The 17,014-nt window shown below is 41.5% G+C and overlaps 1 protein-coding gene across 2 annotated transcripts in view; it reads right to left on the bottom strand.

The window, feature by feature from the left end:
• Positions 1–874: 874 nt before the first annotated feature.
• LOC133380025 (protoheme IX farnesyltransferase, mitochondrial) overlaps positions 875–17,014 on the bottom strand; it is a 163,087-nt gene continuing 146,947 nt past the window's right edge. For both annotated transcript variants that reach the window (XM_061616472.1, XM_061616473.1), the window contains exon 7: positions 875–1,460. In XM_061616472.1, coding sequence (XP_061472456.1) covers positions 1,054–1,460 — 407 coding nt within the window. In that variant the 3' untranslated portion in view covers positions 875–1,053. The remainder of the gene's footprint in view (positions 1,461–17,014) is intronic.

Raw genomic sequence — 17,014 nt, 5'->3', positions numbered from 1 at the left:
GAATGTCCAGGGAGGATTCTGAAACTCCAAAGCTCTCAGGCTCCCCATTGCTAGGCGACCCTATCGCTGGCATTTCCTCTGTTTCGTCTTCACTCCAAAGGGGGGAAGTTCCTCCCCCTCCCCTCTGCCATCCGTCTGAATCCTCTTCTCCCAACTCCCCGGGACCCCAGCTCTGCCTCTCGACAAAGATGTATTTAAGGTTATTTTTTTTTAAAAAAAAGATGTTTTTAAGATGTTTTCTTTTTAAAATGTTTTTAGTGTTTTGACCCTTGTTTGCTGCTTCTTCTGAGAGGAAGGGTGGGATAAAATTTTAATTAATAACAACAATAATCTCTGACCATAGGCCATGGTGGCTGGGATTGATGGGAGTTGCATAAAAATTAAAAATGCATCATATTTTCGGCTGGAGCTCTGAGTAGACTGTGTGCCCAAGTGAACCGAAGACTACCAGAGGTTAAATAATGGTGGAAATTGGGTATTCTTATATGTTAATACAATAAGAGAATGAAACTTTCTAGTGGCTTCCTTCAGCTCCAAATGCTCTCACTCCTTCAGCTTCATGTACTGTAGTGATAGGAATACATTCCTAGATATATGGCAGTGATTTTTTGCATAGTACCTGTTAACCCTCCTGTCCCAGTACAGACAAGTGAAGAGACACATGGGTCTTCTGTAAGAACAGAATGTCTGATTAGATGGGCCTCTGGCCTGATCCAGCAGGCTTGTCATATGTTCTTAAGAATTAGAGACTTCTTGTTCTGTCAATCAACTATTAAGATACAACATGGATCTTAACATAATCCCTATATACTCAATATAAGGATCTCACACTACAAAAATCCAATCCAAGAGTTGTGTGTGTCCCAAATGAAATCATTTAATTGAAAAACAATCATAGAGAGTGTTCACTGTGCAGAAAAGATTCTCTCTGAACACATCAACATAAGACCTCCCCATTTCATGATAACTGAAACACACCATTTTGGATGGGAGCTTCTGAAGCCAATAGTTATTACAAAGACAACATGACTTTTTTTTAACACGAATGTGGTCTCAGGTCATGGACTCCTTTTTGTTGTCCTTTTCATACAAAGATTTCTTGCATGTTAGCATGAGCAAGAGGAGTAGCGGCAAGTGCCACAGGCTGCAAAAAAACAACTTCCGGGAGCTGCCACGGTCTGCATCTCTGTAGAAACGAAAGCCAAGGTAGGAAATGTACAGGTTGATAGGCAGAGAAATGATGGGGAAAGTCCACGTAGTAACGTCAAGGACAGGAGCCAGTGATGAAAGTCCAATTAAGGCAAAACAATGACGCAGAGCCACCCGTCTGCACATTGCTGGGTGAGTGACAGACATCATGCAATAGCCACCTCGGGAGTAATCTTCACGGAGCCCCCAGCTCAGTGCATTGAAGTGAGGGAACTGCCAGGAGTACAGAATCCCTCCCAGCAGCAGTGCTCCTGCAAAAGAAGAAAAATTAAGGCATTAGAGCATACGCTAGGACCACTAATATGGACATTTGGATATCTTGGCTGAAGTTTCTGCTTCTTCATATTGTACATCCAGCATATCACTTGCAGGTGCAGAAGTCTCATTAATATAGTCAGCTTGCTCCAAGGCAGTGAAAGCTATACACATGATGGAGCTGCAAGGAACAGTTTGCTTGATTATCCCCCTGAACTCCAAACACCTTTTTTGAATCCAAACAACATATGTGGGGCTTCCAAGTTGGTACAGCAACATTTTTGCACTCCTGTCGTGACCCAGACAGATGAGAGGGGGTTGGTTGAAGGTGAGTCAGAAGATGAGGACCTGGACTGGGAGCCTGGGGAGGGAAAGGACAGCAGGACGAACTTAAAAGCCACCCCAACCCCCATCTCAGTTTCCCCCACTCCCAACTTCCCTGCAGAATCACCACCTAGCCCGTCAGACACTCTCCAGCGGTACACATCCCTGCCACCCACCTCTGAGATGCATCTGGGCATGTTGGACATTTCCCCACCTAGTGCTGCCGTTTCCCACGCCCAAACTGACTGTTAGAAGCCCGGGGAGCCAGAGATTAAAGTACCTTCGCCCCACGTGCGGAGGCGCCAAAGGCGGGAAGTTCAACAGGTGAAGCTGAGGAGGTGCCTCCATGTGCGCATGCGATCCAAGCCTACTTAAGCTGACTCAGGGGACCCTGTTGCTGAGTCGACATCTTAGTGCCGCATTAACATGCTTAATCAATGTTAGCTTAGGGCCAAAGTTCCTAGCTAGTGTAGTTAGGTTAATGAGGCACAGTGCTTTCAATTTATCTATAACTTTAATAAAAAGAGGGGGAAAACAGAGACATGTCTGCAACTGAGTCCTTTGACGATGGGCAGGACAACTTGTCTAATCCCTTTGCTTCAAGTTAATTTATGGCAAGCCCTACACATGCAGTTTAACCCAATTTTTCATCCACAGTTTTGAATTCAGAAATTTTCATATTTGCAGAAAGCAAGGAACCCTCAGAGAAAACCAGTGCCTGAAGCCTCATACCGAGGCAATAAAAGGATGACTACTCTGCAACAGGGCCCCAGATAGGACCAACCAATGATGACTCCTTAACAAGATGATCAAGTGTTCTACTTTTCAAAGGACAGTCCTCTAGTTGAAGAGATGCTGGGTTTAAAGAAAATGAACCATAAAAAGAACACAAACCTTGAAGCTGCTTAACAGCAGATGGAGGAGGCACACGAGTCTGAGGGTCACAGCCCTCCCCACTATGGTGAAATGCACTGCATATATATTTAAATTATAGTTAGCTTAAAATTTGCATCGCTACATCTAAATTAGCATATGCAAATTTTATGAAAATGTGTGTCCTCTTTTTGGTAATGCATAAATGCCCCCTATTTCTTAAGCCATTGTCACCAATCTTACACCATAAATAGAAGACAGTGAACAAAATATCTTTTAACTAGTCATCAATCATTATTTAGAAGTATTATCATCAAGCCCTTAAACAAGTCCTCCATAAGAAAAAAGAATACTTCCATTTGCTGTAGAAAATACTCAGATATCAAAGGAGGAAATGTTTTCCTATTTGGTTCCACCTTTTTTGTTTCCTTTTAATATTTTCACATAGTCCAGAACTGACTATGGATTCGCTTTGCATAGAACCCACTCTGTACAGGACACACATACAACACAGCCAGTGGAGAATGTTCACGAAAAGTTGACTGTTGGATAGTAGACGTTTATTAAAGTTGCTCTACAAAAATCTAAGGAAGTTTTCAGATTACTTTGCTATATGTCACCATAGGTTTATTGAGTAAAAAAGTATGAAACCAGCTCTCTAACAGCAACATCTTAGGTCTCCACAAGGCTAGTGTTATTAAACAATTAACTTCTCAATTCTTTACACTCCATGTGTCTTAGCATTCAATAAGATTGATAGGACCTACTGCTGATCCATGAATGCTTCAACTGCAGAGTGAAAAAATGTTTCAGTTCTTTAACATTCAGGATCTGCAAGCTACCTATCTCTGAACACCTCCTAAAAGTTTATGCAAAAGCAAGAATTAAAGGGGAAAGTTGTCCAGAGATCCAGGTTAATATAATTGCCAATATAACTACAGAACACTTCCTCATAAATGCAGTCCATGAGGCCCATGTTCAGTGTTTTAGGGCAGATCCACACCATACATTTAAAGCACATCCAATACACATTTATAAGCACATGTATTTCCTCTAACTATGGTTTTCCCCTCACACAGCTACAAATATCCAGCACCCTTAGCAAACCACAGTCCCCATGATTCTTTTGGGAGAACTGACATGCTTTAACTGTATGTTGGATGTGCTGTAAATGTATTGTGTGGATCTGCCCTTATGCTATAAGATTGGATTCTGCTCCACTGAAATCTAACACAGATCCCCATTAGTATCTTCAGAAAACTTTGTTCTATTTCACAAGGAATTTCTTTAGGGCCAACACTCTAATAAAGCTTGACTAATTTTCACAGATCCAGTTTCTGAAGTGGTTTTGTTACACTGGAGTTAGGACTTGCAGATGACTCAAACCCCATTTTGTTACAATGGGATAGATGCTTTTTAATCTGTGGATTTTTAAAAAGGTTGATGGCAGGCATGGGTGGTGATGTCTGATTTTTGTCAGGGTCACAGATGTAAGAAGCAGAAGTCTAGCCCTTTCCTCCCCCACTGCAGTCCTGATGGAGACCATCCCTCTCCCCTGGCTGTATTGGCCTGGAAAGAAAAGCTCCCACTGGGCCCAGTGGGAATTTCCTTTTGTGACTGGTAGCTGCTTGGAGATTGCCTGCAGCGAGAGAAGAAGGAGTTTGGCTTTCCTTCTTGACCATGTACGTGGGTGCTGATGATGCATTTGGTGCCATGTCTAGTTTGGCCCTTCGTCAACTTATCTGTGGTTAACTTGGGCTGCTACTTATTCCCAAACTTCTGCTGTTTTACTGACACTGCACGGTGTTATTGTTCTATTATTTAGGATGATATTTTTAGCAGCCCTTAAGGTCCCATATGAGAGAAGGTACAGGATATAAATGCTCTTCTATCTAATCTATCAAACACAATGACATTATTTGTTAACTCATGACTGCCCTGGGTGTATGCGAAAAGTCTTCCAATGGTAGCATGATTTGCTCAACTATGTTATCATTCACAAATTTAGATAAAAGCCAGAGTCACTTTATGTTAAAAACCAAACATGGAAAACCAGGCTTACAGTTGGAGCTCGAAACTAACTTGCTACCTTTTTCATTGTCTTGGTTTCTGGCTTCATATATGTATGACAGAGATGGCCAACCAGGCATGTAAAATAAACACAGAATGGTTAAAATATCAGCTCCAAAACAGATGTTGAATCTTACTGCATTTCCTAAAGCCATTGTTTACTGCCTTGGCAACCCAAGAATGCTGTTTTGCTTAGAGCACAATTTTGGTAATTCTTCTGCTTTGAATAATATGAAGGAATTTTAAAATCATTTCCAGATTCTGGTAGCTGACTGACACACTAGGGGGAGGTTGAGAGTGGTGGTGGGGGGAGAAGCATCAGCTTCTTGTCTCTCTAGGAAACAAATTAAATGTTTGAGTTTATGTAAGACGTTATAGGGATTTTGAAATCTGCATTTAGCCATTAATGGCCTGTACTTAGAACTGTGTGTGGTTGTTTTCTTCTACCTTGGTACGGTAACAAACCAGCTCCTCTAAGCTAAAAAGATGCTAAAACAAATTACTCCTCCTTGGTCCAGATGAGGGAGATTAGAGCTGGAAAACAAGAGTAAATCCAGCTGCACCCATTTGCCTTTGGATAAACACTGCTGGCGGTTATGTAGCTGCAGTTGTTCCATGTTCAACCTGGAAAATGAGATGGAAGTGTAACTGAACCTTATCTTTGCCTAAAGAATTATGTTTCCATCATTTGAATATGCCCGTCAGCAAAAGCTGATCCAGCAAAAACAACACACTACCTGTCCACACTGAATCACAGAAGATATAGTTGTGATGGATGGAGAGATATGCTAAGACCTCCAAATTTGTGGTTAGAAAAATCCAATTTCTGCTCTACTGTTAATACTATAAGACAGAATGCACCAATTTGTCAAAATGTATTTTGTATAACTCAGTGGGATTGAACATTTTGTGGTGGGAGAAAAGAAGGGCTACTAGGGTACAAGAATAGATGAAAACTGATTAAAAATCTAAAATAGCATTTTGAAAAACCTCAGAGTCCCTTAAAAATCTTGGGGCTGTTTCCAGCGCTGCTATTGTGCAAATGAAACAGATATATCTGCTTTTGCAACAGAATTTCATCTCCTTTTCCCTGCACCCTCCCCACACACCCTCAAGATCTGCTCCTGGGGGCTGGGGGACCCTCCGAAGCAGATTTTAAGGGTATGCAGGAAGCTGCAAGGGAGAGGAGAGGAAGGGGAAGTTCTGTTGTATGAGCAAAAGTCCACTCTGGAGCAGATTTGGGGAGCGCATGGGTGGGTTGCAGAGAAGAAGAGAGGAAGGTGAAATCTTCATTAAAGCATTAAAGTCTGCTCATGGGGCACTGGATATGATCCTTGGGATCTAAATGCAATACAAACATATTCAAACCTACATTCACAGAGCAATCCTATATGTGGCTACTCGGAAAAAAATCTCATTGAGTTAAATAGGTCTCACTCCCCAATGAGAGCATAAGATTACAGCCTCCATCTCTTTAAACTGAATCCATGACCCACAACTTACTGGGCACAATCCAACCAAAATTAAGCCATTTTAAGTCTTATTAATTCCAATGGAAGAGCTTTAAGCACATCTCTCTCATTGAAATCAGTGGAGCTCAACTTTAGTTGGATTTCCTTATGTGACTGATAGAGGGTAGCAGATTCAGTTTTTTTACAATAGCTCCCTAAACAGGTATAAATTATGTAGTACCAAAGGCGTATGGATTGCATAGTCAGAGGTTTTGGGTTATTCTGCTGGGAAGAATAATGGCTTCCTCAATTTTTATTTATTTAAAAGCACTGCAAAATTGCTAATATTTACAAATCTCTAAGTGGTATACAAAAACACAAGGACAATAAAAGTATCATAAAAACAGATATAACATAAAAACCAGTAAAACAGTATTATAAAGGAAGATAAAAACAGGAATTCTGTAACAGGCTACAGTTTTAACAGTCAGGGAAAGCCTGGGCAAAGAGACATGCCTTTACAACATGCCTAAAACAACTGAAGGATGACGCTTCACGTACGGCAGAGGGAAGGGCATTCTACAGCATAGGGGCAATAGTGGAAAATAGTGGAAAATGCTTGTTTATGGGTCATTGCCCTGTGATATACTGTAGTGTGTGCTGCCACATGTAAAATTTCCCCAGATGATCTAAGTGATCTTATAGATATATACAGGGGCAGGTGGTCCTTCAGGTAATACTGTCAAACTAAAATATTGTGAATTTGAAGCCAAGAAATGTGACCATAATCTGGCCAGGGCAAGTCTCGGTTGTTTCCAATAACCAGTGTTTTGAAACCATGTCCAGGTGCAGCACAGAAATGATGAAGGCATCCAGAAATTATTATATTGCACCACCAATATGCATTGTTTCTTAAGGAGAAAAAAAACACAAAATACAGGTCCCTGATCAGCTTATCATCTAAGATCTATCACAGGGTGGGTGGAAGGGGGAATACAGGAAGCAAAGGGCTTATCCACATGGCAATTTAGTGTGTGTCTGGTGCTACTTGCATCCCCTTTTAATTCGCATGGTTACTGGCAAATAGAAGCTATCATACAGTTTCCCCCCTGTAAATCCGTACTAACCCAATCCTCTGATAATCTGAAAAGGGTATCTCTGTATCTCAGTCTAGGGCTTGCAGACGCTGTGCTCTGATGCTTTCAGGTGGGTGTGTCAATCGTTCCCCTCTCTAGGCCCATGCCCTCCTCCTCCCTTGGTTCATTTCATTTCCTGTGGGCTAAAGAGAAACTTCAGTTGCTCTCTCTTGTGCTGCAAACAGCGCCTTATTTTTCCTTTCCCCAGCTTGTGCACAAAAGAATAACACTGCTCAAACAAAGATTTATATTTCATCTGTGTTGTATCAGTGAAAATACAAATAATCGCACTTCCGGGTTGTTTGTTTTTAAAATAAAACTTACTGGTAGAATAAACTGAGCATGCTTGGTTTTGCCAGGTAACAAGTGGGAGTGGGAATATTAAATTAGAGGGCGTGATCTTTAGGAAACTGTGTGATTGATGCTTCCCTTCAAGTTTGACTAGAAAACTACCGCGTTTGCATCTGGCATTGATCCCTTACTACAGACGGTGCAAACAGAAAACTGAGGTAAAAACTGCATCATTTAGCATGAACTTATGCTCTCATGTGGATAAATCCAAAGAAAGCTGCCAGTGAGGATAAACAAGGGCACAATGAACATGGAGTTCAGTTCCATGTACTTAGGCTTAGTTTCAATAGGAGAAAAATAGTGAGTGGTTGTGTCAAAGTGTTCAAGGAAATGGTGAGCTTGGGGAAAGGGTTTGAAGGATGTAAGAGACAGCATCGCCTCCAGGTTCTGGAGACAGTTCCAGGCACAGGCAGAGCTTGGAAAAGTTACTTTTTTGAACTACAACTTCCATCAGCCCCAGCCAGCATGGCCACTGGATTGGGCTGATGGGAGTTGTAGTTCAAAAAAGTAACTTTTCCAAGCTCACAGGAGTTGTAAGGAAGAGACAAAGAGCGATGGAAATGAAAGAGTGAAGATCACGGGGAGGGATATGTAGACAGAGAAATAAAGTGGGGGGCAAGGTAATGAAGGGAAGGACAAGGTGCTTGTGCTAGATCCGGAATGGAAGATGGTCCAGAGGCTTAAGAAAGACTGTCATGTGGTCTGAGTGATGGGGAGAGGTGAATGAAGTTGGTGGCAGAGCTATATACAGGCGAGGGGGGCAGGAAGATGATCTTAAGGATAAAGAAGAAAAGACTGTAGTAGTTAAGGTGGGAGATGACTAGAGCTTGAGAGCGAGAGAGGAAGGGCCATATTATTGAAAGGTAGTAAGGGAAAGTTCAACAAATTGCTTACAATAGGATACTTTTAACACTCCTTTACTTAATCTGTCTATAACAAGTTCATTTTAGTTCTTTAAATCTCACACACTGTCCTTGTTTAAGTCAATGCGATTTTCCTGCTACTACTCTGGTGCCCCCTACTGGCTACTTCATAATATATATTTGGGAGGGGGGGTGAACTGGAGCAGCTGTCCCATAAGGGCAGCTGAATATTCTTTATTTGGCAGATGAAAGCACTTAGAACTTCACACAGCTGTGTACAGTGTGCAGATGACAATGAATTTACTGACTGAGCTTTGACTTTGATTGCACCAGTCCCTCAGGTGTCCCAATAGTACAATCACTATTACTTTTACGTCTGCAGAAGAAAGTGGGGGTGGGGGAGGCGAATAATCGACTGACTTTTGCCTTATTAAATTTAAAATGGCTGCCTACTCACACTGCCCATCTGCCCCATATTCGCTACATGGAGCAACACGGCCCTCTTTTGTGTGTCCTGTGCTAGCATATCAACAATGACACGCCTCTGTCTTTTGCCCAAACTGAGTAAGAGGCTTCACGGTTCATCATTTTGAAGAGGAAGGAAAGTCTCAAGGTTTTGCTAAGGTCCATCCAGCTCATGCTTTTATGCCTCTCTTTACAGCCAGGATAATTTGCTCCAGGCAAAGATTTGCCTTTCCCCCCTCTGAAACCACTCAGTTATGCATTTTGCCAGCAGGCTGTTCACAACATGATCTAGTTAATTAAAAAAATCATCTGAAGGAAATAAGAACAAAGTCCAGTGTCGCTTATTCTGAACAAAGTGGGGTCTTCTCTCCTTCCAGGCAGACGAGGGCTATACGAATGAGGAAGGGCCATACACAATTATCTTTTTCCTCTCCCATTGCTGTTTTGTTGCTAAACCCATCCATCTGCCAAATGTCACTTGCTGATAAGAACTGCCCAGTTTAAAATCCCCGATTGTAAATAGATGTTGGCTGACATAATTAATGTCTAGCCCACAACCCAATTTAAATTACAAAGTCAAGGCAATTTGAAAATCAGCCTCTGCATGATTACCATTGGTACATACACAGGCAGTCTATAAATTCCGTAGCCCCAGGAATTATTTAAATTTTCAGAAAATGAATGAAAATCAAGACAAGATGTCTTTCAGGAAAACAGAAGGTAGAAGTGGGGCATCTGAGATAAACTAAATAGTCTCTTGAGATAAACATTCTTGGGAGCAGTAATACCAATGGCTCCAGGCCACCGTGGGTCTCTAACGTCTGCTACATTTGCAAGGCTGTTATCTGCTCTGCCACCACCACCTACCCAGAGCAAATCCCCTTAACTGATAAAGCACAATATGGCAAAGACCCCTGCTTGTCACTTCCAGAAAACTGGGTGGTTTAGAATTGGATGCGTTTTCATGGCACAGGGCTGCTATGTTCTACACTGTCTTTAGAGTACACTTCAGATGTTGGGAGCTAGTCCCCATTCTGCAAGGATACCATGACTTCAAAAGGAAATGTGGTAATGACAAGACTAAAGTGTATAACTGAGGTTATCATACTTTGGACACATCATGAGAAGACATGACTCACTAGAAAAGACAATAATGCTGGGAAAAACAGAAGGGAGTAGAAAAAGAGGAAGGCCAAACAAGAAATAGATTGATTCCATAAAGGAAGCCACAGATCTGAACTTACTAGATCTGAACAGGGTGGCTCACGACAGATGCTATTGGAGGTTGATGATTCATAGGGCCGCATTAATTCGTAATCAACTTGAAGGCACATAACAACCACAAAGTGTATAATACACTTATTCACAGCCTGAATCCCCCCTTTACAATATTTAAACTACTACTTTTTAAAATAAAACCTTATTAGTAATATTCTTTTTTTACTAAAAACATCTATACAGATTAATAAAGGTTTGAAATGTCAAGCAAGTCATGAGCTCTTGCCAGCAAAAGGGATGTTTAACTTGTGCCTTACTCTGTCTCCATAAGAATAAGACTGTTTTTGTTCTTTTGGCATTTTTCATTGGCCTCCCATTTCCTCTCATGATAACATTCTTTCTTTTTGGAATGGAAAAAAAAGATACTGAGATGGGGGTCCCTTTTAAGAAAGGAAATGCTCTGTACCTCTGTTGGAAAGTTTATGTCTTAGGCCTGGTAAGAGATGCTGGTCTTAGCACATGAAGCTGAAGCTATACTTTAACTTGACTGACTTTACCATAATAATGCTGCTGCGATTTCTACCACTACCAATGAAAAAAAAAGTGTATAAAATTATGCATGGCATTGAGAAAGTGGATAGAGGAAAGTTTTTCTCCCTCTCTCATAATACTAGAACTCGTGGACATTCAAAGAAGCTGAATGTTGGAAGATTCAGGACAGACAAAAGGAACTACTTCTTTACTTAGCGCATAGTTAAACTATGGAATTTGCTCCCACAAGATGCAGTAATGGCCACCAGCTTGGATGGCTTTAAAAGAAGATTAGACAAATTCATGGAGGACAGGGCTATCAATGGCTACTAGCCGTGATGGCTGTGCTCTGCCACCCTAGTCAGAGGCAGCATGCTTCTGAAAACCAGTTGCCGGAAGCCTCAGGAGGGGAGAGTGTTCTTGCACTCGGGTCCTGCTTGCGGGCTTCCCCCAGGCACCTGGTTGGCCACTGTGAGAACAGGATGCTGGACTAGATGGGCCACTGGCCTGATCCAGCAGGCTGTTCTTATGTTATGTTCTTATTTTATTATTTATATTTATTATTTGATTTATATCCCGCCCTTCCTCCCAGCAGGAGCCCAGCGCGGCAAACAGAAATGCTAAAAACACTTTAAAACATCATAAAAACAGACCTTAAAATACATTAAAACAAAACGACGTTAAAAACATTTAAAAAAAAAAAAGCTTTAAAAACATCTTTTAAAAAAGGGTTAAGACATTATTAAAAAATATTAACAAGCAATTCTAGCACAGACACAGACTGGGATAGGTCTCAACTTAAAAGACTTGTTGAAAGAGGAAAGTCTTCAAAAGGCATCGAAAAGATAGCAGAGATGGAGCCTGCCTAATATTTAAGGGGAGGGAATTCTACAGGGTAGGTGCTGCCACACTAAAGGTCCGTTTCCTATATTGTGCAGAACGAACCTCCTGTTAAGATGGTATCTGCAGGAGGCCCTCACCTGCAGAGTGCAGTGATTGACTGGGTATATAAGGGATAAGACTGTATTTCAGGTATCCTGGTCCCAAGGTGTATAGGGCTTTGTAAACCAAAACTAGAACCTTGAACTTGGCCCGGTAGCAAATGGGCAGCCAGTGCAATTCTTTCAGCAGCAGGGTGACACGTTTGTGATACCCTGCCCCAGTGAGCAGTCTCGCCGCCGCATTTGTAGCTCCGGACCAACCTCAAGGGCAGCCCCACATAGAATGCATTACAGTAATCCAGCCTGGAGGTTACCAGTGCATGGACAACAGTGGTCAGGCTATCCTGGTCCAGAAAGGGCCGCAGCTGTCTTACTAGCCGAAGCTGGTAACATGATGAAAATGACTCTGAGCTTTGTCGGTTTATACCTGGCCAATTTTGTCAAACCACCACTAACAGAAAAAGGTCCATATTTTGTTTCACAAGTCTGATCTTCTATAACTGCCGCCTAAGAAAAAGTTTTAAGTTGTGGCAAACACTCAGGACTGGAACTGGTCAAGTAAACATACAGCCTGCTTGAGCAATACTGGTGGCATTGGCTAGACACCTCCCCCCCCCCCAGCAATGTCGGCCTGTGGACGTAGGAGGCAGTTTTGATAGTAAAATGTTGCCTGAAAGAAGAATGAAAAAGGGAATCACCCTTGCATGACTAGCTTTATCACAATAATCAGGAAAAAAATTGGACTGTTTACTTGAGAAGAAACCTTCCAATAAGAAAGTAAAACATGGCAAACACAATGGGCAACCTTAAGGTTTCTCTTTTTTGGGCTTTAAGTTCTTCATCGCTGCTCAGTAGGATAGGTCTTTTCCCTTTCTTTTTAACAAGGTGCAAATGTATTTCCACACTTATACTTAAAGCCAGGTTAAATCTGCTAGTTAATTATGAAAACTAATGGGTTCCAGAGGCATGGCTTACATGATATGGAAGCCTGTTCCTGTGCAGATGGCATTCCCTATTTGTCTGTACCAAAAGTGTTCATGACATTTATAAGAAACTATAAAAAAACTGCATGCATGAGGATTTAGCAAGGAAATGTTTCCTGTGTTTGGATGTCTTTCCCTTTCCCCTGCACATAAGAATTTGGACGAGTGTTTTGAAAGGGAAGGGGCAGAAAAGCAAGTGTCTATACAACCCAATGCCTTCCCCAACCTGGTGCCCTTCAGACATTTGGACTACAGCTCCCATCATCCCCAGCCACTGGTTGGTCCTGATGGCTGCAGCTGACAGGAATTACAGTCCAATGACATCTGGAGGGCATCAGGTTGGGGAAGGCTGGTCTATGTAACCCATTTCAGATACACAACTGCCAACATTCTGAAAGATGTTCCAACGCAACAAGCAAATGAATACCATCACGCCAATGAATGTATGCGTAATGTGTATTATATCTCATATGCAATGAAAACTTCGTTAAAATAAAGAAAATATTCAGAATGGACCAAATGACAGAAAGTGGCAATTCAGTACAATTTCCAAAGTGTGCGCTACTGCGTGCAAGTTCAACAGAAAGAATGTGATATGAGGCAGATCTAGAAACAATTCCATACATTTCTGTTTAGGAAGTTTGTTAATGGCAGATATTTTTGAATGAACACTTTAGGTATGCTGTGTGTAGATATCTGGATTCATGGCTTAGGATGACAGAGCTATGTATATGCGCATAAGCATGATGAAGACTTCCTTTTTATGCCACTTGAAGACATCCTATGTGGAGGTTCTCTGTGTGGCATGGGGCTCAAGATAATGCTTGAGTCAGCTGAAGCCTGAAGGTGATCAATTTCAATCTCTGTGTGTGACATTTTAAAGCAAAAACCGCATGGTAAGTGGTGATCTGCTTTCACCCCACACTTTGCATTACAAACATTGCTGAAGATTGTTAGCTGTAACTAAAACACACAAATCACTAAATATTGGTCTTATGTAGTACTCCATTCATTTCAACAGAGGCTGTGCAGGAGCAAAGTATGGTAAATTATTCTAACATATCGCTTGTAACTTTTTAGCTCTGCTTGCTACTCAACGGTCAGAATTTACATGTGAAAGAAAAGTAGTTTACATTAAAAAATTCTCTACTGTCTAGGCAGGGAAGAAAAACATTTTACCATTCTAAAAGCAGGCAATTAAGCAGTCTATCAGCAAACACTTGGTGCTAGTTTCTGGTACATGGAGAAACACAGATAGGGTTGGGCATTTTCCATATCATTAAACAAAATAAAATTCAAATTCTGTATGAGAAACCAAACTCTATGGTCAGAATTATCTGTATACATTACTCCAATGGCACGTTTCTGCTTAACATTAATCTGGAGGTTCCAACAGTGAGATTTTCAAGGAATTTGAGTTTAGTTTTAGTGAGGTGTCAGAGCAGTTGTGGCAAAATAGTGGGGGAAGACAGAGAGGCAGCAGAAGCCATAGGACATGCAGCAACAGTAACAGACATGGCACAGGCAAGAGGACATTACAATTGTACACCAGAAGCCCTGCTTTGATTGTTGAACATTCACTAGACATGCCACGTGTATGTGTGCGCACACACACAGAGAAAACACTATTTCTAGTCTGAGCTAAACCATTTGAATAAAGCCTCCTTGCCTCCTTTACTGCAGAACATCAGGGCCTTCCTGCATTTTCATCCTCTTTTCCTCAGTTATGGGTAGAAACACACCCCACTGTTCTGCCAGTTCTGCTGGGTCTCTACCTCTTTCTTCAGAAAACCATGGCAGACAACCTTATGGGAGCCGCTTGAGTCTGCTTTTTAAAAAAATTCGGCTTCAAAGAGAGTTCACAGCTGATCAGCATATAAGCCCATTCCCTTTCAGGGTGTGGCTAATGGAAACGCTTTGGTCCAGCAACGAGTGTGCTTACAGCCTATGTTTCCTTGTTCATATGCTGCATCAGTCCTCCCCGTCTTTTTTTCCTACTTCCCTGAGCACCTGTGCCAAGAGCTACAAATGCTTTGCAATTCTAAGAAGAATACAAAATGCAGGAAAGGGGGCTGGCCACATAAGGAAACTTCATTAAGATTCATGTGCCAGGGCAAACAAAAATCCTGCATTTTTAGGTTGGCGCAGCCTTTGCTTGCCCACTAACACAGCTCTTCTCTAACCTTGTTGCATAAATCTGAGATCCTGTGGCAACACATGTTGCAAAGAGAATGACAAGATCACTGCAAAACCAAAGATTTTGTCTCAGCTGACTTTTGGCTGACTCAGTAATGTATAGTTCCCGTAGAAACACAGAACATGTGAGAACAGAAGATGGAGAGAGGGATAAAGGCTTGCAAGTACATGTGTCTGAGGGCCAAACTACACACAACATTAATGCACCACAGCATAAAAATATAGTAATAGGTACAGGAGAGGGATTTTCACTGGAACCACAGCTTCAATCTTTCCCTCTCTAGTTATGAACCCAACGAAAGTTGCACATCTGCACTGCTACAAACCTTAAGAAAAAAAAATCTCATATTTGCACCAATGGAGAGCAGTAGCCCTCTTCCACTGTTGTTCCCCAATGACCGGTATTCAAAAGCATACTGCCTCTGACCCTGTAGTACATAGCCTCATGAGTAGCAGCCACTGATGGTCTTATCCTCCATGAATTTGTCTAATTCCCTTTTAAAGCAACCTAAGTTGATGGCCATCCTACATCCTATGGGAGCTAGCTCTACAGCTTAACTATGTGCTGTATAAAGATGTACTTCCCTTTGTCTGGTCTGAATTTCCCATCATTCAGTTTTATTAGATGACCATGGGTACTACTATTAGAACAATGCTGGAATTTTTACTCTGCATTTAATTTGTATTATGACCTCTTATTCTTGTTTGATTCAAATTTCAAATTGTTTTAAACGATGTTGTAACCCACACTGTAATCAACTTATGAAAGGTGGCTAGGTTGGCGGGCACTAGAGAGAAGGCCTTTTCAGTGGCGGCCCCCACCCTCTGGAACTCCCTCCCACAAGATCTTCAGCACATCTCTTCCCTGAATATGTTCCGCAAGGCCTTAAAGACCTGGCTTTTTCAGCAGGCTTTCGGGACTTCTGGGGAGGCTTAATATTCTTCTGTTTTAAATGCCTCCTATTATGTATTGTTTGCTCTTATAATTTATATATTTCACTGTATTTTTATATTGTATTCTGCCATATTTATTGTATGTACATCGCCTAGAGTGGCCACTGGCCAGATAGGCGACACATAAATTAAATTTATTATTATTTATTTTATTAAAATGTCCTTAATAAATAAATTTTACTAGAGGAAGAAAACTTATTTCTATCCACTTTCTCCACACCGTCCATAATTTTTTAACTATCATGTTTGACCTTTACTCACATTTTTTTCTACATTAAGAAGCCCCAAGTATTGCAACCTTTGCTCATAAGTGAATTGTTCCACCTTCTATCATTTTGGTTGCCCTTTCCTGCATCTTTTCCACCTGGATAATATCCTTTTTGTGGTGCTGCAACCAAACCTGAACACAGCATACCAAGTGTGGTCCCACCATAGATTTGTAAAGACATTAAGATATTGGCAGTTTTAATTTTTAATCTATTTCCTAATGATTCCCAAGATGGAATTTCCCAGCTGCCACACACTGAATTGGCATTTTTCATTGAGCTATCCACCACAAGCCCAAGATCTGCTTCCTGATCAGTCACTGCTAGCTCAGACCAAATCAGTAGCTCCCTTCAGCTGTTCTCCTTTCACAAAATTACAACAGAGATAGAGAGGAGAGCAGGGTTGAACTCCTCGCCCCTGCCCCCATGCCCTTGCCAACTCTGCCCCCCCCGCTGGCCAACCACAGCACTGAAGGGCTGTAGCAAAGAGTCTGCTCTTTGCCACAGGCTTCCCAAGTGGTTTAGAACCCTTTGCTATCTGGGAGCCTATATCCCCATTTCAGACCTTTAGCCCCAACTTTCAGTGACTTACTAGTGGATATGAGAAGTGAGGATGTTTTGCCCTGATCTGTGCATTATTTTACACTGACTTGCACTGAATGGAATGTGCGATTTTACTGCCCATTCACACAGTTCAGAAAGATCCTTTTGGAGCTCTTTGCAATTCTTTTTTGTTTTTAGCATCCAAAATAATTTGGTGTTGTAAGCAAACATGGCCACCTCATAAATAAAAGGTTATTCATTAAGACATTAAGAAGCGATGGTTCCTGTACAGACCCCCTTTTTTACATACCCCCACTGTGAGAACTTTTAATTTATTCCTACTCTCTGCCATCTTTCTGATATTAAGAGAAGCATGGTTCTTTTT

The sequence above is a fragment of the Rhineura floridana genome, chromosome 3, assembly GCF_030035675.1.
Source record: "Rhineura floridana isolate rRhiFlo1 chromosome 3, rRhiFlo1.hap2, whole genome shotgun sequence".
Taxonomy (NCBI): Eukaryota; Metazoa; Chordata; class Lepidosauria; order Squamata; family Rhineuridae; genus Rhineura; species Rhineura floridana.
The sequence above is the reverse complement of the archived record's forward strand: the minus strand, read 5'-3'. Positions and strand labels throughout refer to the sequence as shown.